Here is a 27,746-nt window from a genome sequence, read left to right as displayed (position 1 = left end):
TCTGCAGGCAGCTAAAGGACCCTTCAGTCCAAACCCTCTTGAGAAGAGAAAACATAAACCAGGACTTTGAGACGCTCTATTCTGTTTTGTTTTGTGATCCACTTCAACGTTTCTTTTTCTCCCTCGTTCCTCTTCTTTTTCACGCCAGAGCACCAGGAGGCAACCAGACGATTTCATTCCCTAACAGAAGACCTTGGGGGAATGAGAACGGAGTCTCATCAAACCCATCTTGGAACAACAATGCCATCCTTATTGATTGCCTTGCCAAACTCACGGATACAAGCGATCTAATGAAACCGTGGTTACCGAAGGCAGTGCCCAAGAAATTGTGCGGGGTGGGGGTTGCAGTCTCTTAATCAAGTCTGCCTGAACCGATGACTGGAGATGCTGCTCCCTCTGACAACAGACTGGAGCGGCTTAGACCACCTCAGGCAGGGTGCGGAAACAGATGTACAATAAGAGTCAAGTAAATGACGGGAAGATGGATTACGTTAGTGATGGAGGAGCCTGGTCCTCACCAGCGTTGTTTATCATTTACGACCTTGTGTGCCGATGCCAAACTGAGCATGTGCTACACCAACAAAGCAGTGTGTGTGTCCTACCAGTGTATCTGCCCAAGGGTTCATCCCCCCCAGGAAGACCTCATTACTCAGAAACTGAAACATAACGAGGATGGGACCTTTAAAGGAGATTATTTGGAAAACACTGGAAAAACACCACTAACAAAGACCCATAATTGTCCATCACTGGAGCAGCCTACCTGCATTCCTACATACAATCCTTCCCCAACCACCCAGAAGACCCTGAATTAAAGACTAAAACCCAAAGAAACCTATCAATAAAAGCAGAGGCCTCATGGTTTCATGTATGGGTCACCTTTGGGAACGAGGAAAGCGATCAACTGCCATATGAACACCAAAAATCACCGGCACAGAAGTAAACAACTTCCCTTCAAATCCAAAGGAAGAACCAAACTATTCTCCAGATCCTAATAATCCCTTAGATCTTAAGGTCAACTGTTACCCTGGGAATCGATAAATTCCAGACGTGCTGCATCTGTCACTAGTACAGGGATTATGATCAAAGGTCCACATCAGGTTCGGAACAGTTATCAACAACAAAAAATTATTTCATAAACTTTAATGAATTAATAAGAACATATATAGTCATATAGGGGCGGCACGGTGGTGCTGTGGTTCGCACTGTTGGCTCCCACCTTGTGGACCTGGGCTCCAGTCTCCGCTGGGGTTCCATGTGTGTGGGGTTTGCATGTCCTCCCCGTGTCATTGTGGGGGCTACTTGCAGTTACTAAATTACCCATGTGAATGGCATGTGTGAGTGTGCCCCGCGATGGGTCGGTGCCCCGCGATGGGTCGGTGCCCCCTCCTGGTATGTTCACTACTTTGCTCCCATAGGCTCCAGACCCCCTGTGATACTGTATAGGACAAGCGGTTTTGGAACCTGATGGCGCTACGTTGTATCTTTGCACATCAAACCACTTTAAGAATTTTGAAGTTAAACATATTGATTCAGCTGTGTCCTGATTAATCTGAGGTTCAGTCTGCATCCGGACCATGGTCCGTACTTTGAGAACCCCTGTACTAGGGTATGACACCAGAACAACAGAGTGGGCAGAGGATGCCTAAGAAATGCTTGTCACAAGTCATCAGGTGTGTTATGCAAAGTAACTATGTTTTTCTGGGGTCTAGATGAATGAAAAAGATAGATAATTATTCAAGGATCAAAATATGACACAGGACAGGCAGAGAGCCACAAATCCACTACTGAAAAGACATTTGAAGTGTAAGACAAAAACCCGTCCTCTTGTCCTCTCTTCAAAAGACGTGTGGCACCCCAGCGCCGAGACGGGCATTTCACAGCGACCAGGAAGTCCACAAGCCTTCCCCACGTTATGCACCCCAGTGAAAAAGATGACAAAGATCTTTTTGCACACCGTGCCAAAACTTTGGGCAAAAACGAGGCTGGCAGATGATGCTGTAAGCCAGTTCTGTGCAAGACGCCAATGAGCGGAACCCACAGTGACTAATCAAGGTTCAGAAAAGTCAATATTGTTTTTGATTTAAAAACACAAGCCTTGGAGGTGATATTACCAGGGAACCGTGCAGATCTGTCTCTCTTTGTACTTGTAAACTTTTTTTGTCTCTCTCAAAGCCAAGGGCATTGTTCGAAGAAGAAAGTTATGAGAAAAGGTGTTCAGTCCATAAACACACACACACACACACACATGCACAAAGAGTAAGAACTTAACTGCCAACCTCACCAAAATGCAAATGAGAAAAAAATTAGAGAAAAGGGGAAGTACAGGGAGAGGGGAGATATGAAATGAAGGCTCCATTGAACACCATCATCAAAAGAGAGGCTTGGAATCGTTATGAGGAAAAGTAGTCATTTAATCACACCATTCTCAACCTCAGAACCCCAGAAAAAAATCCGGCCATCTTATCCCAATCCGAGGAGAGCAGCTGGGCGGCAGGAGAGGAGCGAGAGTCTTGCCTGCGTGCCCATTTCATGCCGTCTGACCCAAAACATCTCTCCCTTTTCTAGTTGGCTGACATGCAGGTGGACGCACGATCATGCATTCCCATTGGGCACGTCGGTGATGCGGCGTGAGCCGGCGAGCTCAGCAGGGAAGACGACACCCGGTAAGGCACAGCGTTAATCCGCCGGCCTGCGCCGATCAGCCGTGGCTCGCGTCCCCTTCCCGGGGGAGCGCGGCAGGACAGGACACATCAATATTTATAAAGTGTTTCTTTATAAATGTCATAACAATGCCTCTGACGACGGAGGGAGCCGGCAAGAGCGCTGAGGACGATCTGCATATGTAAAGCAGGAATTAAAACCGCTCTCTCCAAACGCTACGTGGAGCGTGTCCGACCCCAACTTTCCGCAAGGTCAAGAGCCTCCCCCCGTTCCGATTTTTGTGATCCGCACAAAAATCATTCTAAGAGCTGACAACGAGGGCCATTTTTAACGTGGTCACGAAGCATCGCCATGAATTAATGCCTTCCTGGGCTCCTCTCTAACTATAGATGTGACCTCGCTTTAAACATGAATTATTAGGGACTTAGTGCAACATGACATTTTACTAGAGTCTTATGAGGAATGAAGATGTGCCTTTATCCCCCACCCTTGCTGTGCTTGTAGACCCGGATCCTTAACATACAGGAAGTTGAGTCAGTCCCACTTTGGTACAGGATCAGTTTGGAGCGAAGGTTTCCAGACTGGGCTGCATAGGGGTGCATGGACAAGCATCAGCAGCCGGATAGTCTCTCCCTGTCTGACGGTGGATCATACGAGGGAACATCTTGTTCCAGCAAGCTCCACTGGATTGCATCCCATAACCACCGGCGCCTAGATACCAGCCTTTCCTCCGGCGTGGCGACGAACCTGTCTGTCACTGTGGTTCCCAAGACGACAGAGACAGCCTGGCGAGTTCATGGCAGCGTGGTACCACCAAGGAAGGGGGGGGGGTATCCAGCTGGGTTTGGTGGTCTCTGAGAGCAGTTCATTACATGCTCCCGCAGCTGGGGGATGTCAAGGGGGTGGGGAGAGAGAGAGAGAGCTATTTTTCTGCGGGCATCGCCACAGGGTCCGAGTGTCCACAGATCGCAGCCGGCACATGTGATGGACAGGAGCACCTTCCCTAGCATCGAGCCGCTGGCCCTTCAAAGGATGGGATGACGGACCATGTGATGGCAGCGTCCAATCACGACGACTGACAGGCGTCACGCTCCAGCGGCGGACCGCCACAGGCCTGCGGAACCCATGCCTGCACCAGGATCACAGTAACCCCTGGCAACACAGGGCCTCTCCCCAGGGGGTGTGGCTGTCAACAGCAAGATGCTCATTACCATTCCTGCAGAAAGGTGAACTTTTCCCACAGTGATAGGAGGAGGTCAGGCTGAATTCTTCAGGAGCTGGCAGGAGACTTGGATCTGGTCGTGAACCCAAGCCTGGTATCCAGATTAACCACTGTCACTTACCTAAATCGCACAACTCCCTGTGTCGGCATAAAAACCCAGGCAGACGGACATAAGCCCAACAGACTCTACCGGATAAGGGGCGGTGAATAGCGAACTGAAGATTCATCACATTTTACCTGTTTGTTTCTGCAGGGGGGAAAAATGCCCCCCCCCCATCACCCCACATAACAGCAAATGTATCAGCAAAGCAATGGCATGATTGAGAGCTGCTCTCACAGAGTGTGATGCATTAATGGATACGCTTGTTTGAAAATAACAAAATCATAGTGAGGTTCCCGGAGCCTATCCATCGTGGAAGGTGAGCGGGGGCCCCCCGGAAAGAGAGAGACCCTCCAGACGTACTCTGTCATCAGAATGAAAGGTTAGGGTTCGTCAAATCACGTTTAAAAATCGGCGTGGCGGGGAGCGGCCAGGCTGGCGGGACGAGGCCAGGAAAGGGCGGGCGTGGCGGTTACCTGAGTAAATCTCTCTGCTCTTCAATTTCACCAGCAAGCTCTTCACACCTGGAACAACAGGGAGAGCTGATCAAACGTCGGAGGCACTGCGCTCAGCACGTACAGTACAAGGCGCCATGGGGGTGAAGCACTGAGGCCAGACTCTGCTACAGTGATTCTGACGGCTAGGAAGACAGGAACCCGAGCCCCCACCCCGGTATTACAGCCGGTAATAAAAATTATGACTCTGAACATCCCCTGAAATTGTTCACCCCCCGGACAGCGAAATCTACCAAGGATACATATTTCTTGAATGAGCCTACATTCACGAATCACCCCTCCCCCCCCCATATCAACGATATGTGACAACAGGCAAGAAACTTCAACGTCAGGAGAAACTCAACAACAACATTCAAATACATTGTATATTTAATTCATTAGAGTGCACTAATCTGTCGTGCTGTACATTTTCTAAAGAAACCCACTTGTTAAGATTAGGTTAACAAGTTAGACACATTACATATATACACACATAAAAGATTATTAGAACTATCACATTCTTCTGTCCATACTCTCTAGGGCAGTGATTCCCAATCCGGTCCTCATTTTTGCTGCCAATCTGCATAATTTAGAGCTGGGATGGAGCAAAAACATGGACTGTCTGTGGGTGCTTGAGGACACGCCGGACCACAGGGGCCCCTGTGTATTAAATTACCTTTATTCCTGTCAGGTAAGATACAGCAATGTTTCTGCAGTATGGCTGGCAACACCTGCAAGGGGGGGGAAAGAGTGTTATTGTAATCAGTGGGTGGGGGGTGCCAGGCTCCCTAGAAAAGGATAGGGGGCTATTATGCATGAAAATTACATCGTAATCATTGGATTTGGTGATCATTTTGATAGATATTCCAGGTCTGTGTAGCTTTGAGTGTGTCACTCTCAGAGTGTGTCACTCTCAGAGTGTGTCGTGCTCTGAGGCAGACACCCAGAGCATGTCAACCAGACCAATGCACTCACCGCAAACATCAGAAACAGTGTCTAAATGCGAGCTGTCATGCATTCCTGTCACACCGCCCCCTGCAGTGACAGCACCCCCCGCTGCTTGTACACATAGGCAGTCACATGACCCGATTACATCACAGCATGCTGTCGATTTGATAGGCCGGAGCCTTCTAGGCAAAGCGGCACATGAAACGTACCGGTCAAAGGCATCCAAACCCACCCCCCCTTCGTTTTACCGCCTGCAATACACTCGAGAGACATTGTCGCTCTCTGCCAGGAAGCAGTGAAGCAGTTTAGGACAAACTCAGGAAAAGGTCTTATCTAAAGCAGCAAGTATGGAGCCCATCCTGGTGAGCGCAGAGAGCACAGCAGTAAGCGTCCCAGATACATACACACCCCCCGTGGGCCATTTGGAGACGCTAATACATTTTTAGTCTGTTGGGGGGCAGCTGGAATACATGAAGAGACCACTCAACCTCCTCACACACAGCCATTGCAGGACTAAAACTCAAATGATATTGGTGCGGGACCGTGGCACAGCACAGCACCACACTGCCACGGTGGTTAAAACCACCAGGTATGCTTCCAGGAGCAAATCAGCAAGTAGCACCCCCTTCAGGACCAGACCCAACAACCTCCAGGTTCTTAACCACTATGTCACCCTGTGGCCTAAAGTTCACCAGCTCTTGGTGTTAGCTACTACCCAGGACTTTGGGAGGAAGGTCCCCCAAAAGAAAGCGGCCGTGCCGATTGCGTACCGTTAAGTGACAGCCGTAAGGAAAGGGCAGAGCACACCAGCGCCAAGGCCCACGAGGACTATGAAGCGAAAAACACGAAAATATAGCAGCCTTTAGAGGCATCAGGAAGGAGCCTTCGAGGATAGTGTGGCATTGATAACAGGCGGGAAGTTCCACATCGAATACCATGTAAGAGTTTGGTTACATAGTAGCAGTATTTCCCAGTCTGGTCCTCGGGAACCCATAGACGGGCCATGTTTTTGCTCCCTCCCAGCTCCCTATCAAGGGAGGAAGCAAAAGTGTGGACCATCTGCAGGTCCCCAAGGACCAAACTGGGTAATGCAGCACTAAAGGGTCTTCAGAGGGTGCTGATCATCAATCTAAAGATGATACGGGATTGGCCGCCTCAGGAACGGTGCATCACGGTCCTATCTTGGCATTCATACAAGTTAATTAATGGTCTCATTAAACTTTTGTGTAAATACTGGCAAATAAGTCATGTAGGTTAAACAACTTGTACGGTTTCCAACCTACAAGGCCCCTGTAGGGACTCTAATAGACGATCTTCTGGCCCAATCCAGTTCCTTAAGCACTGCGCCACCTGCTGTCCTATAATTGACCCGCTCGACTGCATAGTTTCCCATTCTCGCTTGCTCATCCTCCCCCATTCCCATTTATATGCAGAACCACCTCAACGTGAGACCCAATGCCACTAACCAATCAGGCTGCCCACAGAGAGTCAAAATGTAGAAGAAGCTCCGAAAGCACAAATCTGATTGGCCGGGACACCCCGTCACTGTGGGAAGGCACAAAAGAGGTCCCTCCCTTTTTTAACAGCAATGCACAGAGTCACTCCCTTCTGCACATCTTTGACGTCAGCGTTCATCTCTCTCCCCTCCGTTCCTCTGCCGAAACAGTTAAGCACACTTCATGTCCATAAACTTCCATTTAGCGAGTGTGTAAAATCCCATTAACAGTCTCCCCCAAAACACCCATGTAATTAATCAATCAGTGTCCCAGTCAGCGAAGGCTTTCGCACCCTAATTTAAAAAACGACCCCGCTGTGCCACCAGCGATTGTGCAGATAGAGAGGGAGTGCCACAGCGCCCTGTAAACACACATTTAATGCTTTCTTTTTAAACGATAAACTGTTTAGCCCTTGCAGATGGAGCTTTGTAATAGGAGGCAGCACGACTCCCATAAAAAAAAAAGTTGTTGTTGTTATTATCATCATGAAATAAAACAGGTGGAACACCAGCAGTCAAAAAAAAAACATTAATATTCATTTTTCTTTTCCAGTGAAAAGTGGTTTGTGCAACATTAAGCTTCTTATTTAACCGTTGTACTTTGCCAAATTTCGGCACACATATTTGATTTCACCTCTTTACGGCGGCAGTATTTCACGCAGTGTAAACATTCATGGAAGATAACCAACCTTGCGAACTTCCCAAATGCGGGAGCCTGGCGGTGTAGCCGTTTCCATGGATGTAAATAAAAAAGAAAAAAACAACAAACGAACAGCAAACAAACGAACAGCAAACAAACGAACAACAAGCCGATTTCCCCAGTGGCAGCTCTCCCCAGGGAGATAAACAGGGGTGATCTAAGTGTCCCTCGAGTGGCCATGTGGTGGAGCAGAGAATAAAAAAAGCTCAGAGTTGCCCCCCAGCATCTCTCGGAAGTGGGGGGGTGGGGGGGGGTGGAGGAGCGCGGCACATGTAAGGTTATGGGGAGATTAAATTACACTGCAGCCACCAGGCAAAACCAGAACCATGCTGATGGGCTGCCCCCCCCCCCCAGCACTTACACAATGTTCAGCAGTCTGTATAGAGAAACACATTCACTTTTGTTTGAAAACCACCAGGTTCATTAAGTTAATAATTAATGAGCTGGGTAATTGCATATTTGGGATTAATTACCGGCTAGGCGTGTCGATAATTATGCAACCATGAGTGTGTCTGTGCGCCTTTCTGTGTCAGTGAGACGGAGTTCATGTAGGAAGATCAGGTGACATCCGTGGGGCTCGAGAGGGCACAATCGATCGCTGGGGGAGAGGTCTCATCCAGCAGCGAGAGCATCTTGGCTGACTGATATTTGCCTTCAGAGGCTCAAATGTTGTCATGAACTTCAGGTGAATTCAAATGGCTACGTCCTCTCTCCATCTCTTGGCACTCCACAGCCCTCTTTTTGCCTTATACCCAAGAACCATGGAAGTTAGGGAACTGCACAGAAAGCAGACATCTGTAAGCAAAAACTCTGTATATACTATAGAACTACATTACCCATAAACTCCCCAGTCACTCCACATGAAAGGGTGATTGAGCCAAAGGTATGGGGAGCTTAAGAAATTAGCTAAATGAGTGGGAGGAGAGGTGAAGGGTGTCTGTGGAAATCCTTTTTACAGAGCACAATAAACCCCACCAAGGGGTGCATGTCCCATTCTGTACCCTCAGGCATCCTTAATTATGGTGGATAATGGCAGACAGGAAACAGCGCCAAGCAGGATAGCATTAATACAGAGTCAAGAGTCTTTGATGAGAGCAGATGACCAGGCACCTGACTCATACTGAAAGCCAGTGGTGGATTCAAGCAGCCAGTTGAATATAAAAAGTCACAGTCACAGAGTACTCAACTGATTGGTTGAAAGATCTAGATTTTGGATTTTTGACTTTCTGGACATGAATTAGCTGCCCACGGTGACAGCCATGTGAAAGTTGGTCAGTGTTTCATGTTAACTGCGCTCCAATTAGAAATGCGCATTTCAAACTCATCGTAACTCATCATAAAGCCTTAAAGCTGTACTAGTAAGTTTGCAGCTCTCAGTCTTGGGTTTGTCCAGCCTGAGGTCAACCTGATTGCCGAATCAGAAGCCCCCAGTGACAGAGGACACTCTGGGAGGTACTGGGGGGGGGTTCACAATTCCCCTCACTCGATCACGTGTCTGCATTTTCCCCACAAGGCGAAAAGTGACAAGCCGTAGGGCGGCCAGCGGGACAAACAAACGGGAACGCAGGCTTTGCTTGCGTGACAGGTATCGAGTCTCGAATCGCTTGACATGAGAGGAAACCGCAAGAAATTACAGTGGGGTGCACTAGTGCTGACTTAGCTGGATTTGCAAAACGGCAAAATCCTGTGTTGCCTAATAGCTGAGCGAACTGTGCCCAGTCCGATTCCCCACGTTCACAGTCCCAACTTGAAACCCATAACAATAACATAACAGAATGAATTGCCGTTTGATAAAATACAGCCTGTCCTGAATCAAAAGTAAAAAAAAACACAAATATCTTTCTGAACCAGAAATGGCATTCCTAAGGATCGTGAAATATCTACGTGGATGCAAATAGATACACCAGTACCGACATTGGGACCAATGTCTAATTTCTTTGGTAATACACCTGGCTTCTCTGTGGCATTACGACAAAGACCTGAACCACGTTAAAAAGCGTACGCTTCACTACTCCAGCGTGAAGTCATTAGCGCGGAAGAGTCAGCCCCCGGCACTTGAAAGGTGCCATGACGGTGTCAAAAACGTTCTTTCACGCTATTATTAAACTCTTTAAGTGGAGAGTGGCAGAAACAGGAGCACAACCATCTTCCGGCAGCCCAGGAACGCTTCAGTCTGGCTCAGGGAGCTGGGTTGACATTCACGAGGTACAGCAACATTTCTGAACGTCTAACACGCACATGATCTCAGCGGCAATGACATGAAGAGCCAGGTGGGCACGCAAGGTCAGACCGATTGATCATATCCCATACATTTTTTTAAAATATGCATTCATTTTGTCACGGGTGAAAAACCAGCAAAGTGAGACCGAGCGCCTCCTTTTCGCATTCCTCTCTAGTTCTCTCTCATCTAATAAGGTGACTCCAGCCCCTCTTAAAACATGCCGTCTTTGCTTATTTACGGTTATGCAACCAAAGGAATGTCATGCGGTCTGAGGTGTTGTTCGTCCAGAGAGAGGCTGGCTTGGGGGCCACGGCAGCACCTCCCTAGGCGCGCGGTCCGATCACGCGACCTCCCACGTGACCGGCTTGAACCTGGACCCGACTGCCTTGCCGGGTTTCTGACTATCCCAGTCCATTCAAAAAGGGGTCTAGCAGCTGGATAAATGGGCTGTGTCTTGTGAAGAAAAAAGCCAGCTCTGATATATTAAATAAAACACACTACATATAAATTAATTTCCTGCTTATACTAAAACCAGATTTTGCGTTAGTGAACGCTGGCATTCATTACATGGCTGAGGCACTCCAGACACGAAGGGGTGACTGCATGCAAAATAGCGCCCCCTACAGCTTCGCCGCCTCACATGCTCACACGCTCTCTTACTGCTTACAGTCCACATCCCTGTCACTAAGCCTCATGTGGCCCATAGACCCCCCCTCCCCCCCAATCAATTCCATCACACTGAAAATCGCCTCTCCTCTGTCGCTGCCCTGCGAAGGTACCTTTGTACGTCTGCATAATGAACGAGGGTGGGACACTTTGCATAAATGGTGCTCCGCGTGCAGGCTCTCTGTTCCGGCTGGGTGAGTCCCCACTCAGCATAGAGACAGAGGCTGAGAGATGCATGCATGCATGCATGCAAGCACATGCATCCATCAGAATCCCTGCCAAAAAGGTGTGTCATGCTTCAAAGCCACTGTGCGGAGGGGTCATGGAGCGGCATACCGCAGCCTGTACATCCTCTGATATTCAGGGTTGTTATTCCGCCTATGGGCGCAAGGCAGGGAACAACCCAGAAGGGGGCGCCATCCCATTACAGGGCAACCACACACCATTCACTCACACATGCACACCTACGGGCAGTTTGCCAATTAACATTGACATGTTTTTGGAGTGTAGGGGGGAAACCAGAGTCCCTGGAGGAAACCCCACGACAACACGGGGAGAACATGCAAACTCCACACACAGGGAGCCATAGCGGAGACTCCAACCTACCCCCAGAGGAGTGGGGCACCAGTGCTAATCCCTGCCCCACTATATCTCCCCAACCTCTGCCACTCTGTGCATATTCATTTCCTACAGTTTGCAAAGACCAATATTCATAACTGCATTCATTTTGCTAGACGGAAGGACACGGCACTGGAATTTCTGACAATTTCAGAGACTGAGCACTGAAAAACACCCCTCTGCTTTATATGCAACTATTCCCTTCATATTAACATCAAAAAGGATGAGAGCGCACGCGACTTTACGATGATCTAATTAATAAAGAAGAAAGAAACCAGCCCAATTACATACACACAAGCACACACATGCTACGCTGGAGGGCAGCTCCCAGCAGGACATCATGCCATACCTATGAACAAGAAACGTGGAGGAAACGAGGCTATTTTCCACGCAAAGGTAGGGTCGGTTGCGGTGTCAAAAGCATATTCCCGACAGTAGTTCCCACGACGGGTTTTTTGGGTCCAGCAGCCTTTTAAAGCAGAGAACGCCAACCTCGGATCGATCAGTTCAGGTATCGGGCTCGCGGAATCCCCTCGTTATCGGATTATCCCTATATGCATTATGTAATGTGTCTGCACGGTGTTTTCCCAGCGTCTGCACGGGCTGGTCTTTAATCAGTGCTGCCGTCCTTGCGGTCCCTTCTCCGGCACTGCAGGCACACACATTTCTGCTGCTTCACCTTTACGGGACCCAAGGCATGCATAGGGGGTCGCAGTGCCATAGGAATTTAAAAAAACTTCACCATCCATAGCGAAATGGAAAAAGGCAGTGGGGCGAAAGCGAGGATCCCGCTTAATTGGCAGCGGAGTAAAGTTAAGCGGAGCGGCCATTCAGAGAAATACCTGCAAGTATAAATCATGCGTGCCTTGGCACTATAATCTGAGGGAAATAACAGTTTAGGCGCGTGGGAGCAGGGGCTGTGCTCGGCATTTAAAAACACTGAGCCGTGGAGACTTCCCCATAATAATCCATATGCCTTTCCCTCGTTTGTTGTCCACTCGATATTCGTGCAGGGCGTAACTGATCTGTTCCTTACAGCACCGGACCGTCACCTTCATCGTAATACTTTTTCCCCCTCAAGTGCGATACCGCATTACATGTGCACAATTTCTATATACATGTTTCCCCTACCATTTATGTCATAAAAAACGCTCAAAGACCAAAACCTCAATACAAAAAGTAGTTGGACAAAACTGATAACTGGTAATATGAATCATTTTATTACTAGTATTTGTCACAAAAAATGTACCTGAGACTGTGAAATATTTCAGTGGACGATTCATAGTTTCGCGCAGCTCTCAAGTCAGCTCTTGAGTTTTTTTCCAACAGATAACAGAATAATACTGTATCGTCAGTTAAAGAAAATTACCTTCTTCAGCGCTGACATTCTAGGTAATTCCTCTTCTCGGGCCGCCTTTACATGCTGAGCTCCACCAGCGAAGTTCCCGGGATAGTGCAAGCGTTTAAATGGGTATGCGCTGGTCGATAGGCTGGGGCGCTGCTTGATATTCCCGTCGCGCTTCCCATGCGCTGCTGTCAAAGCGCTCTTCACAGCGAGGCGACACTGCGCATGTCAAGAAAGTTAGTGCGGAAGCCGCGAGAGACCTTGTGACCACCATTTTGGGAAGGTCGAATGATTACGATCATCTACCCAAAACGCAGTACTTCAAATACTTCAAAAAGCCACAGAGTAGCGACGCATGTATCGTAAATTAAGTTTTAATTACTGTTTATGTCAAGTGGCAAACATACAAGAAGAATGTTAGTAGAACAGTAGAGATATCGTTGCTTCCTCCGCTTATGCTATGGCTAGCAGGGAAGAAGGTAAGAATCTGAAGCAGCCAAACCACGTCTCGTCGTGGGCTGCTTTCGTTCTGTGGGGAGATTTATTTGAAAACGTGCAATTTGGTGGCATAGTTCACTAGTCACTAGTTTGCGTAACATACTTGGCCAGCCGCAGATTACTCAGAACTACATTAGCTCAATAGCTAGCCAAGCTAAAAAGCACGGGACAGCTGAGATGTCTTTCATTGTATTTTAATATGGGTAGTTTTCGGAGGCATTGAATGATATAATTCATGCACGGAATCATTCACTGTTTTATAAAGTGGCCCTAACGTAAACCATCTTCAAGTTTACGCGTAATAGTCTAATAGTAGATTGCCTCAGACTTTGGGTACATTGTGTTATTACTGGAAGTTGATAATTTGCTTGTAAATTTTAAAATGGTAACATACCAGTATGGTACCATTACCCGATTACATGAGTGTACCGAGTAACGTAAAATAGATTAAAATATGTGTGTTAAGAAATAAGGGCCCTACTGTAATTTTTGGACAGGTGGCATGACATGTTAAGGATATTTAATTGGGATTATCAAAAAAGTAAATAAAGTATTCATACCGGGTTGCCAATTTTGCTCTGCGGGCTGGCGTGAGATTTTCAATTCGAAATGCACACGCATTTATATGTATGCAACAGTGTTATTACTTTGCGAATAATCTGTAGGCTTCGCAGATTATCTCAGAATTATAGATGTAGCTAATTTTAGGTTTATAATGGAATAATAGAAATTTGCAGTAAGATTTCTTGCGTGAGGGTTGGCAAGCCAGATTAATGGCAGATTATGTTAGTCATTAACTACGTTCGATTTCACCCTTTCAGTGTTTCACAAGAAAGTTTGGGGGAAACTGTACCCGGTGCCGCCGAGGCCTGAAAAAAACCGGAGTCCGAAGAGAGACGCCGAGGCTGCGATAGAAAAGCCGCGTCCGGGCATAAAGGCGGGAAAAAGACCGACAACCGGTGAAGTGAACTACCGGCCTCTCTGTGCTGTTTATTCGTGTTTTTTTTATTACTATTATTTTGCTTATCCGAGGAAAGACTCAGTCATCTTAAAACTTAATTTGCTCCTTTTCACTGTAGTTTTTGCGCGATACTACATAAAGCTTTTGCAGTGTAGGCATCAGAAGCCCATCCTCTCTGCTGCTCCCTTTTGTGTGTTTTCAGTGAATACCCTAAGTAATGTGTTGCATTAAAGCCTGAAACATGGCGTTTATATTAAATTCCTTTTCCATTCCAGGAATTTTGGCTCTCACAGCCACTAAGGCACAGAAGAGGGACATTAGTAGTCCCAGATAGGATTGCTGTAGTACTGATGTATTTCAATACCCCCTTTGTGCTCTTATCACCTCAATGAAATGTCTGAGAGTAACTCTTCGTCTCTCTTGTTGTATGTTGGAAGATGCACAGGATGCCTGTCAGCCACACAGAAGGTTGTACACAGTCCTGCCCCCACCTCCGGGTTTTGTGTCCAATGACAAGGGATCTGGGCCCCTCCCAGATACTGGGGTATTAAACACAGATGTCCATCCTGCTGGTAAGATGGGGACAATCTTCATGGACAGTTTTAAACTGTGTCAGATTTAACTCAATGGTCAAATGGTAACATTACTCTATCGGTGCTGGGATTCGAACCAGGAACCTTCCCATCACGGGCATAGTGTCCCAACCCGCTAACCCAGACAGACACACAGTTTATGACTCTCTGACCCTGTCTTCTCAAATGAACATCACCTTCCATAAAAGCTTCTGCAAAGTAAATAGAATGTAATATAATTATAAGACGTGTTCCCAAAAATCTGCATGTCCAGACACCATCTTTGGGGGGGTTTATCATCTCTGTAAATTTACACATCAATTTGTATCCAGTTGCTCCATTTTGTCATCCTGACTGCAATTTGAAAGCAGGACGGTAATTGGGGTTACTTAAACCTGATTACGAGCCATCTTGCCTGTTCCTTATTTGCATAGCCAGTCTCCCCCACTTTCTGATGCTCTTGGGCTAATGAAAAATGTAATGAATGTTTCTGCGGGGGCCACGTCTTATTTTATAAATACCGAGACTGAAAAGCTGGATGGATGAGGTTGTGGCCTCTCCGTTCAAAACGTGACTAATATTGCAGTTTAGTCATTGCAGCTAAATTAAGGGGATAAAACAAATGAAGCCTTTTAACTGAAGGCTCTTATGAGTGTCCACATCTCTGGATGTAGCCAAAAGCCACATGCCCCCTGCCGTTCTAGTCGGGAGACTCACAGCTACGTATTTTGCCATTGCAGCTTCTAGTCTTAATGCTTCGATCTGCCTGGTAACTGGGGCAAAAAGGTATTTTTATGTCAATGTACATTTGACAGAGAGATTTTCTGTGGCACTCATTACTGCTGAGTGCTATAATCTCACGTGTAGAACTCAACATTTCTTTTAACGGGTCACACTTCAGAAAAGCCCTCGTTTACGATTCTGGTTTTGTTTACAGGGATTAGTAGTGTGCTTTAACACTGAGAATTCTGGGATGGAACAGATGTAATTTTATGCAACCCTATGAGTTGGGCAATAACTTATAAGATCATATCTTAATTGAATCGGCCTTTAGTTCTTGGTGAGATTTACTAAATAATACCGTAAATGTGAACAAGGGAACCGTTTTGCATGCTCATGTTAGGATTATTGATTACTAACAAATAGCTAAACATGACCTTTAAACAAAATAGATTTTTTTTTCCCCGAGATTTAAGGTCATCTGAATGGGTGTAACTCGCCGAGCTGAATCTCCTAATATTTGGCTGAGTTTTCTGGGTATGCAGGAGATGACGGAGGTCTCTCTTGTTGCAGCTGCAGGGAGAAGTGGGGTGTGGCTTTGTGGGTAGTTTTGTATTCGCTGTGTGCCGCACGTCAGACAAACCGGAGACGGTGGCTGAGTTTTGAAGGCGAAGGCTCCTCGTTTGGCCAGCTGGCCGAAGTCACCTTATCGGAGTGGGGGGTGCAAGTCAACAGTGTCTGTGTTTACTGCATGCGACAACCCCCCCCACCCGCCCATGGCTGCTAAGCCCCCCAGTTATGGTGCAGAGAATGGAATAAAGGCGTTTCTCTTCATGATTGTATTTGCGCCATTGGTGAAGGTGCGATTAAACTACCTTTTCTCTTTATCTCTCTTTCTGGGGTCCGATAAAAGGTTCCGTGCCTTTCAGGGCCACTTATTCTCAGCGGTTATCCTCTGGCTGATCCATTTATTGTTTGCTTGCGATTTCACCACCCCGAGCGAGATGTCTGATAGGATCGCAGTTTCCGCCAAAGCGTCCTCTGAAGAGAAAAACGATTTTTTCACTGTCATTCTGCCCCTTTGATGGTTGTGTTTGCCCTGACCACTAGGGGGCACAGTGTGACCTCACCCCTCAGAATGACATCAGAAAAATCACTCAGAGATCTTAGAGAATGGAGGTAATCCTGTCATCAGCTTTGTCGGAGGGTTTGTGAGGTCAGGTCCACATTATAGACATCACTACACCTCACATACTTTCATAAACACACACAGAAAGTGACATTTGAGTTTTTTAATGCCCCTTTTAATTAAACTTATTTTATAGCTGGTGGACGTGTTGAAACACCTTCAGATTCCTGATTACAAATGGTAGAAAAATGTCTTTCAGTAGTGAAATGTTCTCAGTGGCTTTTTTTATTTGTTGTCGAGAGAACTTTTGAGTTAATTTCAAATCCATTGATTTATCTATTTGGCAAGATGAGGATGAAGAGGTTTTCGAGTGTGGAGGGCAGCGAAGGAGGAGGAGGAGGAGGGTGAGGAAGGCTGGAGGAGATGGTGCAGAGAGCCCGGCGGTCCAGGCTGCCAGAGGTCAGGAGGACGAGGTGACGCCCACCATGGCAGAAGATGATCCGAAGCTCAGCAGGAACAAGAGGAGGAAGCTGAAGAAGAAACGGCGCAAGGAGAAGTTCCTCTCCCTGGGTCTGACTCCCAGTGCTGCTGCCCTGCAGTTCATTTACCAGCCAGAGGACGGCAGCAGAGAGGGCGAGGAGCCGGTAGAGGACACTCAGAGTAATGAAAATCAAATGGCTAAGCTGCTGGAATTCCTCCAGGCAACTCTGGAAGTCTATGGCCGTGAGTATTCTTGCAGAGATGCCTGGTTATGGTCCTTATGTGAGAGCAGCTTCGTCAAGCTCCGGTTGTACTTGAGATCACGGCATCCACCGCTTTACACTCATCCAGAGGCACCTTATTTCCCATCCTCAGACTGTGAACTCTGAGATTAGCGGTTATAGCAGTTTATCTGTGGTCTCTTCCCCCCCACCGAGGTCCATAGATGAGAACTGGGTGGTGGAAAAACTCAGATGAGCAGGAAGAGCAGGAAACACAAAAATCAGATATAAAACTCTGAGATCCGGGAGCTGAAAGGCGACATTTAAGGATAATATGAAAAGGTTAAGCGGCTCCTAGTGACGAGCTCTCAGACGTCCTGATTAGGCCGCCGGTAATCACACGGTCTTCTGAGACGGGCCACGTTATGTAACATGGGGAGGGGGGGGTGCACAGTTATTTTCATTGCACTAGAATCAATCAGCTGCACATACTAGTGGTTTTCAGTCCGGAACATGGCGATGCTGATGACTTCATATCTGCGGGAGATAGCTTCAATTGTTTAGTCGTAATGGTGTAATTAACCAAGTGCTAAGGTGGCAGGTGGTCCTCGGCTGAGGACCAGTGTGACCATTCCGGATGTAATGAGCGGCTGCATCGCCACCCCCTCCACCATGCTGATGCCCTGTTCTCACCCCAAGGGTCGGCCCCAGATGAGAAGCAGCAAGACCTCAGCCCCGGGTCCGGCGCACAGGTCCTGCTTAATGGGCTCTTTAACCGGGCGGTACCGCCTTCGGACCTGAGCCGTCTGTGGCGACTCAGGTCACTGGTGCTGCTACGGGACGTGGATCGGCTAGGCAACGAACTGGGCCAATTCCAGCAGAGCACCACCATGGGTCCTGGTGAGCATGTGCCCCCCCCCGGGATGATCTGAGGGGGAGGGGGGATTGCCTTCTGTTTAGAACCCGCAGCAGAACAGGATGCAGGCTGTCTAAATGTCGATGTTGGGGGTAAGCGTGTGCATGGCCAGGTAGCCCAGCCAACGGGGGGGGGATGGCAGGATTTGGGGGATCAGCGGGGACTGGCAGCTTGGCGCTGGACAATGCCCAGGATTTTGGGCGCATGCGAGCAGGTGGCCACTGTGACGTCTGGGCCCCGCGCTGGTTGCCACGACAGTGCCGGCCTGAATCAAGGCAGATCGATCTCCGGTTTATTTTTACACACCCCCCTTCTCCAAACAATGCAGCCATGCTGATCTTCGCTATGATGACGCCCGTAGCCTTCAGCTAATGCTAACGCTCGCCGTTTGTAAATAACGCCTGTGGCAAGAGACCCACGGAGGCAGGACAGTGGCGCTATGTCCACGCGACGCTTCACCAGGCCACGGCTCAGCCACTCTCCCTCTGTTAGGCTTTCTGGTGACAGGTACAGCAGACTGGGAGCTCTGACCGCCCCCCCCCCCTCCCCGCCTCCACACAGCCCAGAAAGCCGTTAATTATGCAGCTCCAGCATATGGTTCATAATAAAAACCTTCAAAAGTTCTAATTTAATTTATGCCGCGCATCTTCTGCTCCGAATCATTTAATTAACGCTCCACGAGCTACCGTGTGTGATTCTTCCCCGCGCGCCGATTAAGGTCGGCCGCACGGGCGACGCGCACTTTGTTTCGTTTGTTTTCTGAATGAACGAATGAACAAATGCGGAGTGGAGAATGGTTAAGATGGTTAGGGACTGCGTCACATCCGGCGCCCTGCTGGAGAAGCGTGACAAACGTCCCAAATGGCAGGCTTTGTTTTGCTGGCATACAGGTATGCAAATAAGTAATTAGAGGGGCCCTTGATTGCATTCTCCATCGGGGGGGGGGGGGGACTCCAGCAGATTGGTCTTCTTCACACCTCAGCAGATCCGACCCCCGCCACGCACACACACACAATCACACACTCCCAAAGTGTGAACAGGAGTATTTTACAACATCGTATTTCACCGGGACGGGGCCTCTTCTGTACACCCACATGCTAAATGGGCTTTTTATCGCTTTGGCCACATCTGATCTGTGGTCAGCTCTCTAGGGACTTTGGGGCCAAGAGCTTGCAGTGCAAACCGAGGCTTCTCCTCAGATCGGATTAGACTAGACTGGGTTAGGGTTAGGTTAGGGTTAGGTTAGGGTTAGGTTAGAATTGTCATTGTACAGGTACAATAAAATGTATTTAGCATCAAACCAGAAAGTGCAAATGATACATTAAAGTGCAATAGACAGTGGTGCAATGAGGCAGCATGCAAATGAGAAATGTGTATATATCTCAAGAGTAGAATAGAACAAGGGAGAGTATATAGATAGAAATACTGATTAGTTTGTATAAATGCGAGATATAGATATATGAACTATTTTTTATACAGAAGAGATGTATGTAAACAGGCTAATTTACATAAAGTGCAGCCAAAAGTTATTGATATTTAGAAAGGTCAGTTGTTGAGTGGGAAGGGTTGAGGTGACGCTGTCGTGAAAATGTTTGTGTGTTTTGTTCCCCTTTTAACAGGAGAGGTCGCCCTTATTTGTTCCCTGTTCCGCTACTGGATTACAGACATCCTTCCAGCGTCTGGAGAACAGACTGCACAGACTTCATAACTTATCCTGCTCGTGGTGAACACGGGGGCACTCCCTGTCACTAAGACTACGGTCACCTCGCTGATTACTGGGGTTAGTACTTGATCTCTCTCTGTGTAAGTAAAATGTTTGTTTGCTCTGTTCTCTGCCCTCTGCGTTCTCACTAAGGGTGTTCCTCGGCTTGCGCGCCTGACCGTTGTGTTCTCGCGTACCCGTTTTCCATCATCTTCCATTGCTGAAGACCAGGTCCATTACTAAGAACAGAGGTACAGAGGATGTTAAAAATCCTCGGATTTCGTTCTTCCCCAGCCTCATGTATGACAGATACATCGGTTGTATCCTCGCTGAATGAGACCAATCCCATGATTCATTGCGCCCCAAGTTCATTTTTGGGGTTAGCAAGACCACAAGTACGATCTTTGTGTTCTTGGGACTGAGAAACACCTAAAGTATTTATAAAATGAAAACGGCTCGTTCCAAACCGATCTCTTGTACCATCCCCGCCTTTGTGTTTGTCTTTTTATAGCATAAACCCCAGCTTTGATTAGAGCAAAGTTTCCTCATCACTCATTAGTGGAACTGTACGTGTCACCAATGTCCCATAATCCTCATCACATGTCTGAGTGTCACACGGGGGGGCTTTTTGGTCCTTCATGGAGCACCGTATTTACCTGAAGCCACCAGTAATTATGGCATTGTGTCAGACTGTGAGGGGGGGGGCGGGACACAGGGGCCCCTGTGTTTGAAGTGGACCACCTGGCTGTCGCCGTGACCCACCCAGAATCCCACTTCTTCTTCGTTAGATGAAGAGCTTGGATTCCGACGGGCAGCAAGCCGCAGGAGGGTGACAGGATGTCACGGTCGCCTTTGTCCTTGGCTGTCATCCGGGCAGGAACGTCAGAACCAGGCCGCCGGGGCAGACCTGCAAACTGCAGCCATGCCACTTGGCATCTTGTTCCCTGACTGTCACACATGCCCAGACCTGTGTCTGTCACCTCCGCGCCGGGCCGCACGGTTACTGAGCCACAGGTTCTCTAGATTTTGCTGGCTCCTGTCCCTCCTGCAAAAGTGACTAACAAGCCCCTTGCGTTTGATAGCAGGAACTCGCTATGTCCAGAATACACATTTACACCCCGATCATCATTAATCATGACTACGTTAATTGGTGGACTTGGTTGAGCAAATTACCTGAACTGAACACTACCTCTGTGGTCGGATGCCCTCTGACTGGTGTAATGGGCGACCTTCTGTCCAACGGCAAGAGGAGCTGTCTGCATGGATAGCTGACGCTCGGAGTACGGAAATCTCAGTGGTAATGCAGGCGAGGCAGCGTGAGCGAGCTCTTAGCATGAAAGACTTTCCCAAATTCACTGCAGAGAAATAAAGGTTAGCGTGGCAATGTACAGCATTATAAATGCCCTGGGGTGTCGTCGTTCCTTTGGGCTGAATCGGTGCCAGAAGGTCCGACGTGACTTTCACGGCCTGGAGTTTTCCTGCTTCCGCCCGTCAGTATTTATTAAAGCATTTCAAGCTAAGAACCTCGTTCAGGAGCAGCCAGTCATACATTCTGAGAAGATCAGAGTAGAATATGTGGCCGTTTTGTCAGGATTTGTTTTGTTTAATGGCAAATCAATCGATTACCCGTTGTCTTGTGGAGGTATCGATGACAGTTATGGCCTGTATGTACACACACACACACACACACACACACACACACAAACACATGTCTGTATTCATATCTTTGTGGGGACTGTCCATTCATTTCTATGGGAAAAACCCTAATCCCAGCTATGACATCCTGAACAGTGCTGATGCATGAGGCACTGTTGGATAAGTTGACAGTCATCACGGGCATTAAGAAGTCGCTTCTGCCCTCTACCTGGCTGGTTTTTGGTCATTGCCAGTGTCTCCTGCTTCACCTTATTCCTGTGTCCTGCTGTCTTAGAAACTTTGAGCCTGGAAGCAGCCTGCCTCGCAGTGTAGCCTTCTGCCGGCAGAACCAGGATTAAACCAGGAATTTAAAAGGCAGATTTAAAAAAAAAATATATAAATACGTAGAGTTGTCTGTTAACTTTTTCCAGAGCTGTATACATAATCCACAGACAGGCACTTCGCACAGTGATACTCTAAGGTTTATTCTCTTCTGTGTTCTCCCACGGTTTTGTATTATAAAAGTGCCGCTCGGTAATCCTGCGTAGTTTGCTGAGAATAATGGCTTCCGACAGGGCTGTGCTTCGCCGAAATTTCACACATTGCTGCATGTGCCAGACAGCTCTGCTTCTGGGCTAAATAGACTCAGGACTTCTGTGAATTTTTTATTTTTTTTTGCCCATTCTTCCCGCTCCATCTCCGCTGTGTCCTGGGTGAGAAGCCAAGTCCTCCGTGGCCTCTTTTCTGTCGGTCGGGTGGGGGCTGGATTATTGCCCCCCTGTTGGGTCGGCGATCTGATTTATGCAGTCCGTTGAGTTGAGGTCGAAATCCTTTAGAGGAGTGAGATTTTGCTGGGTTTTTTTTATGTCTTCTGGCACAAACCCATTGTACTTGAATGAAGTTCCTGTGGAAAATAAGCTAAAAGTAATGTATTCAAATCGGGGTGTTTTTTAAGAGAGTCCTGCTATTTGTCATTGTAGTGTAGAGAACTGCTGTCTCCAGCTTCACCTTGGCCTATGGGGAGGTCACCTGCCATCTGGCTGCCATCATTGCCTTTTTCACGCCAGTGCCGAAGTCCGACGTCAACTTGACCTAAACTTTTCCTCAGTGACCCTTAAAATTCTCCTTTTCATTTGGATCCTTTTTAGTGTCTTGGTTCCAGACTCCTGTGAGTTTCGAACCGCTCCTTGCACACTGGCAGCTGGGCGCCCCCTCCTGCCCGAGAGCAGGGCTGCGTCGCTCGGAGAGGTTGCCGCAGTCTGCTGTTCCCCCCTCCTCTGGGCCCCACACTGTCACCAGACACCTTTCTTCATTTCGTCGCGACTCCCCATCCGGCAACATGGACCCGCTTTTGGCCTCGCGGGGGCCTCACAGTGGGACAGTCTCGACCCGTCCCGGACTTTCATTAGTATCTGCCAGGGGCTCCATGTGGCTGTAGCGCCGCCCACATCGAGAAGAGCGGGTTAATCTCCTGCCGCCAGCCCGGCTGGGGCACAGCCTGGCACAGGGTCACATCCATGCCCCCGGCTGCTCGTCCACTTTGTGTGGCGGCGCTGTGTGTGTGTGTGTGTGTGTGTGTGTCCTCTGCACATTAACAGTACTCAGGGAAAGTTTGTATGGAAAACCAGCCTGGCCCCGAGGGGCGCCACTCGCACCCAGCTCTGTCCGCTAATCATACACCCCCCCCCCCCCCCCCACCCACCTGGGTAAACAGTCTGAAAAAGAATGAATAAATTAAACAGATGATCAAAAATACCTCATGGTGAGATTATGGTCTTACGAAGGTCAAAACAAGTCTGGAGACAGTTAAATGATAACTAGAAATGCAGGAATTGGAACTTGTGTGGGCGGTGGGATTTGGACTTGGGTGCTTAGCACTCAGGTTGGGCTGGACCGGGCAGAGCACCAAAGTGGTGACGGCCGTTACCGCTATAAAGCATTAGTTATTTGCCGAACGGGTTGCCATGCAATTTTATTAAAAGTGTTTACCTCCTCACTTTCTGTTGTTTGAGAAACGGTGAGGGATAACGGCCCTCCAGCGAAAACGAACAACGGGCCTCTTTGTCACAGATACCAGTTGTAATTTGCCAAATGAAAGAAGATGGCTTTTTAATCTCCTGCGAGGGCTTTATTTTTTTTGCATGACTGATTCTTGTACTTTTTGCCCCTGAATTACAAGTACGCTTTGTTTTCAAGAACCGCCGCATTCGATTCGGTGTGTCCCAAATGGCACCCCCCCCCAACACCCCCACATTCAGCGGTGATCTCTAGTCTGAAATCTGGCCATTATTGCACAAGCAGAGATCGTCAGTATATCGCAGAGGGATCAGCCAATGTGCTACTGTGCTACGACACATGGTCACTTATTTCCTTATAATCTGTAATTCACTGGTGACAAAAAAACAACGTTAAAAGGTTGTTAACAACAGATGTATCATTTCAGTTCGTGTTTCCCTTGGCAACGCAGACGTGAAAAAGCAATAAATGAATTTTGTACTGCCTGCGATAGAGTGAGAGTATGCTGCTCCGATAGCTGTTTGTTACCCTTCTAGCGGTTGTAGGTATAAGTACAGTGCAGCGATCTGCCCTTCTAGTGCCTGCTTAATGTTCCCGGTGATTCCGGCTAATCGCTTCCGTAGCTGTCAGCCACACCTTAGGCTAAGAATAAACCTCCTTCTCCTACACGTACTACTCACTTCCAAAGGGAACGCATCTGTCAAGTAGCTGTACCATCTCATCCAGCACTGTCAACGAGTCAAGCTGCAGGATCATCCTTCATTTTAACTGTTTATTAGTGAGCGGTTGGGAAAATCGCCGGCCGTTTACATGGGCAGATCACTCCAGCTGTCGCTTTGGCTGTCCTCCGCGGAATGGCGCATAGAGCTCGTGCTGAATGAGTATTAGTCTCACTTCTGATACCCTGGACACCCAGGGCCTGATGGGGGGGGGTGGGCGGGGCAAGCGGCTGGGGATGATGGGTGCTTTGGACTGGTCGCATTGGAATATGCTGGTGGGGTTCACCTCTTTGTTGGGCTGGGTTGTAGACCTTTTAGGTACGTAGTTGTGTAGCTCCTGCACTGGTAACGTGATGGTACTGCACTGGTACCGTGATGGTACTGCACTGGTTGTAATGTGCCGTTTGCCTCACATTAATGTCACTCTGGACTACTGTGTCTGCTAAAGAGTAAATGTGAAAGTAATTTAAGGAAAAATACAGAAAAATACACACGATCCTGCTGACTAATATATTGCCTGCCGGACTTATTTTTACTGAACTAGCCCAGTTGGCTAGTAGCAAAAATTCACAAGTTCCAGCCCTGGTTGTAGAGCCCACATTTATGTGAAGTTCTAGGATTCCATAGAGGTTTGTGGGTATTTAAAAGCTTGCTTGAACATCGATTCTACCAGTTCCTTAATTTGGGACAGGCTCAAACCTTCAAAAATAACCAAGCACTTGTCACTACCCTGTAACATAGGTTATACCCTTTCAGCTCTGAAATAAACATTGTCTCTAGCTATGCTACGTGTTCATTTGCAGTTCCTAGTGGTCCACTTGCTCCTGTGAACTTCAGCAGAAAAAAAAAGCCTTGTTCAGACTCGTCTGTTGCCACGGCGACTTCAGACACGGGTTTGAATTCAGCGAGGATCAGGCTCAGCGCCCTGTCTCGTGTGAAAGTGCATTTGCAGTCACTGCGCGCAGGAATCCTCTCCAGCTCTCCATGTTCGAATGACAACTATTTTGACCTGAAACCGTAACCATTACAAACGCATATTCACACTCCAAACATCGAAATTATAGATAACCCGAGTATGTCGATTGTTAAACATCTTTTGATGCCTCTTGGCACTTGCAAGGACGCGGTCGATAATTCACATCCCAGGAGAGGTCCTACTGAAGTGCTTTTCTGCAAGGTACTTAACCTGAAATACTCTTGTCAAACACCCAGCTGTTTACACGGGTATGAAGGGACTTTGAATACAAGCATCAGATAAATGGCACAACACAAAAGCATAAGAAAACAACGTATACAAGATGTGAACAAATTACAAAAGAACTACATACGAAAACACACACAGCTAGTCAAACTATTAAATTATAAAGAGTGACTACGTAAGCAATTGCGTGCAGGAGTGACAAGTGACAGTTTATCATAAGCAATTACACATCTGCATATCGCACATTGAACAATCATTTCTATGATGTGTGAAATGCATCCTTCTTTCGCTTTTATAAGTCTCCCATATCAAACTGCTTTTCATTTTTACAACGCGATCTCAAATATTCACAAATCAAAGCTATCCAGCGACGGAACAAACATCTTTCTTATTCGGGCTGCTCTGCATTTACATAAACACCACATCCTCCGCGTCCGCGGTATAAATCACGCTGCTCTGCGTCGTATTTCTGCAAATGCACATATGTCAAGATCTCTCACGACGAATACGTCGTTTATAACAGCTTTTACAAAACATTGGCAGCGGAACTGGGAAGAGTACAACTGATCTCAGCCGTTCGCGTGTTTTCCTAACGGGGCGTAAACCAGGTGGCGAAATGGACGTGTAAGCATGGCTGTAATCTGCTGCTAAATACTTTGCCGAGACCTCTGCCGTGGAAATTAAGCGTATATCCTACAGCAGATCATACGTCCGCTAACCATGTATTCAGATGAAACATTGATCTGATACCCCACCTTAACTAAACTTAGTGAGACTCGGCAAGATAGCTGATTTATCAAAATCTGTCAGTTTTAATTCTGCAAAACGCATTACATGATATTATAGCTTTCTGAGCTCTGAATCGTGGACGGTGAGGTTAAACTGAACTTCTGTTGTACGACAATCTGAGATTAGTTCTAGATACTTATTTTAAAACCAACGCACATGTATAGACACATCCAGAGCATTTTGTCTGTCCGATATGAACAACATTTCAAAGGAACTCGTAGCAATTTCAGGATTGTTAAATTTGACTAAGTCCATATAAACACCTGTTGATTCTTTTATCCTAAAAATCTTGCCCTATGATTTAGTATTTTTTTTACACAACCAGGTATGTACGTAAGAGTACGATCAATTATATTATGACTGTTGGCTAATGTCAAACATGCGACAGTACTAGAACCTGTCATTCATACCAGCCAAATATCTGTATTTTGCCAGCATATGGGAACCACCAGCCAATCGTAATTTATAAAGTGTCGCGGTATTTCTGCATCACACCAATGCTTCGGGACCTCCATCACCCACTGCCTTCGTGAGCAAAGGGTAAAGCATGGGCACCAAGCCCGTTATAGATTTCCCCTCATTTCCTAGGGTCGTTAAAGAACGACGAAATTAATTGTTAGTCTAGGACACAGCTGACCGATTGAATGGAGGGAGTCTGAATGAAGGTCGTTGGGATTCACTCTGGAGCGCTGAGAGGAGCAGCGTTTCTCCCTTCAATCACTGCAGCTGAAGCTTCTCCGTCATTCTCTTCAGGCTTCACATCAGGTAATTAAGATCTGATCATAAAACACTGTTCAGTGGCGGACCGCGTGCTGGCCGAGGGCCACCCCCCATAATTCTCCAGTGCACAATGCATTGGGGTGGCTGGGGGGCGTGCTCACGTTTTGGCTCTCCATAAACCAGTGTAGTGAATGAAGACGTTTGAGCTTTACCACAATGTAAATGAAGTCGCATCATATGCGATTTGAAGAGTGACCTTCTCGTATAACTTGTTGAAAACCCCAACCATTTAAATCGATGCACACCAGTGCTGATAATTGTGTTCAAGGGTCAATTATGTACCTCACTCTGCCCACTATCCAGTGAAGGCATCGAAATAGGTGCTTTCTACTCAAATACACTTAATTCATATTATGTTGCGCCCTGCCTCATGAACCACAAATGGCAGTGATGCTGGTCACACTAGCTATAACATAAAAGCATTCAAACCCTTCATATTAAGTGTGGGTGGTGATATACGATACATACATACAAATAAGAAAACTGATCCTATTCATGTTGCCGGCAAGAACATTTGCTTAAAGTCTTTATAAATCACAGAAAGATATTGTTTTATACATCACTTCATTGCAAAGAATTCCACAGGATATGCTAATAATCTTTGTATGCCATACAAACTTGAAAAGATGGGTGAAAATCTTAATTTACTGTTCAACTTGTATGGCTTATACTGGTTAACATAAGAGACACTTGTACTGGTCCACGTTTTCTCTGGTCTGACTGACACTCTGGCAGTGAAGCCGCGAGTCAGTGCAACCAAAATCTGAATCACTATACTGCAAGATTCAATATTTTATTTGCTACATGAAGTTGGCACATTTTACAGTGAAATCAAGATCTGGCTTGCTCCTGCTCCCGTAAAAACACCCATCCATCCATCCATCCATTTTCCAAACCGCTTATCGTACTGGGTCGCGGGGGGTCCGGAGCCTATCCC

The 27,746-nt window shown here is 47.3% G+C and overlaps 3 protein-coding genes across 7 annotated transcripts in view; 2 read left to right on the top strand and 1 right to left on the bottom strand.

Annotated features, from left to right (window-relative positions):
• Positions 1-12,656, bottom strand: part of LOC125707903 (disks large-associated protein 2-like) — a 140,825-nt gene extending 128,169 nt beyond the window's left edge. For 2 of the 4 annotated variants that reach the window (XM_048975319.1, XM_048975320.1), the window contains exons 1-3: positions 12,495-12,649; positions 5,154-5,208; positions 4,460-4,507 (exon numbers count right to left, since the gene is read on the bottom strand). In XM_048975319.1, coding sequence (XP_048831276.1) covers positions 4,460-4,507; positions 5,154-5,208; positions 12,495-12,512 — 121 coding nt within the window. In that variant the 5' untranslated portion in view covers positions 12,513-12,649. Of the gene's footprint in view, positions 1-4,459; positions 4,508-5,153; positions 5,209-12,494 lie in introns of all 4 variants that reach the window. The other 2 variants (XM_048975323.1, XM_048975321.1) reach the window with 2 other exon arrangements.
• Positions 12,657-12,723: 67 nt separating this feature from the next.
• Positions 12,724-19,725, top strand: LOC125707908 (glutamate-rich protein 1). The gene is made up of 6 exons (XM_048975333.1): positions 12,724-12,949; positions 13,790-13,927; positions 14,367-14,501; positions 16,699-17,073; positions 17,751-17,951; positions 19,587-19,725. Exons 1-6 carry the CDS (start codon positions 12,931-12,933, stop codon positions 19,673-19,675), a joined length of 957 nt encoding a protein of 318 aa, XP_048831290.1. The 5' UTR covers positions 12,724-12,930; the 3' UTR covers positions 19,676-19,725.
• si:ch211-195o20.7 (cytospin-A) overlaps positions 19,652-27,746 on the top strand; it is a 25,708-nt gene continuing 17,613 nt past the window's right edge. For both annotated transcript variants that reach the window (XM_048975331.1, XM_048975329.1), the window contains exon 1: positions 19,652-19,747. The gene's annotated coding sequence lies outside the window, so the exon portion shown is untranslated. The remainder of the gene's footprint in view (positions 19,748-27,746) is intronic.

The sequence above is a fragment of the Brienomyrus brachyistius genome, chromosome 14, assembly GCF_023856365.1.
Source record: "Brienomyrus brachyistius isolate T26 chromosome 14, BBRACH_0.4, whole genome shotgun sequence".
Lineage (NCBI taxonomy): Eukaryota > Metazoa > Chordata > Actinopteri > Osteoglossiformes > Mormyridae > Brienomyrus > Brienomyrus brachyistius.
This window is presented reverse-complemented; position numbering and strand designations above follow the sequence as displayed.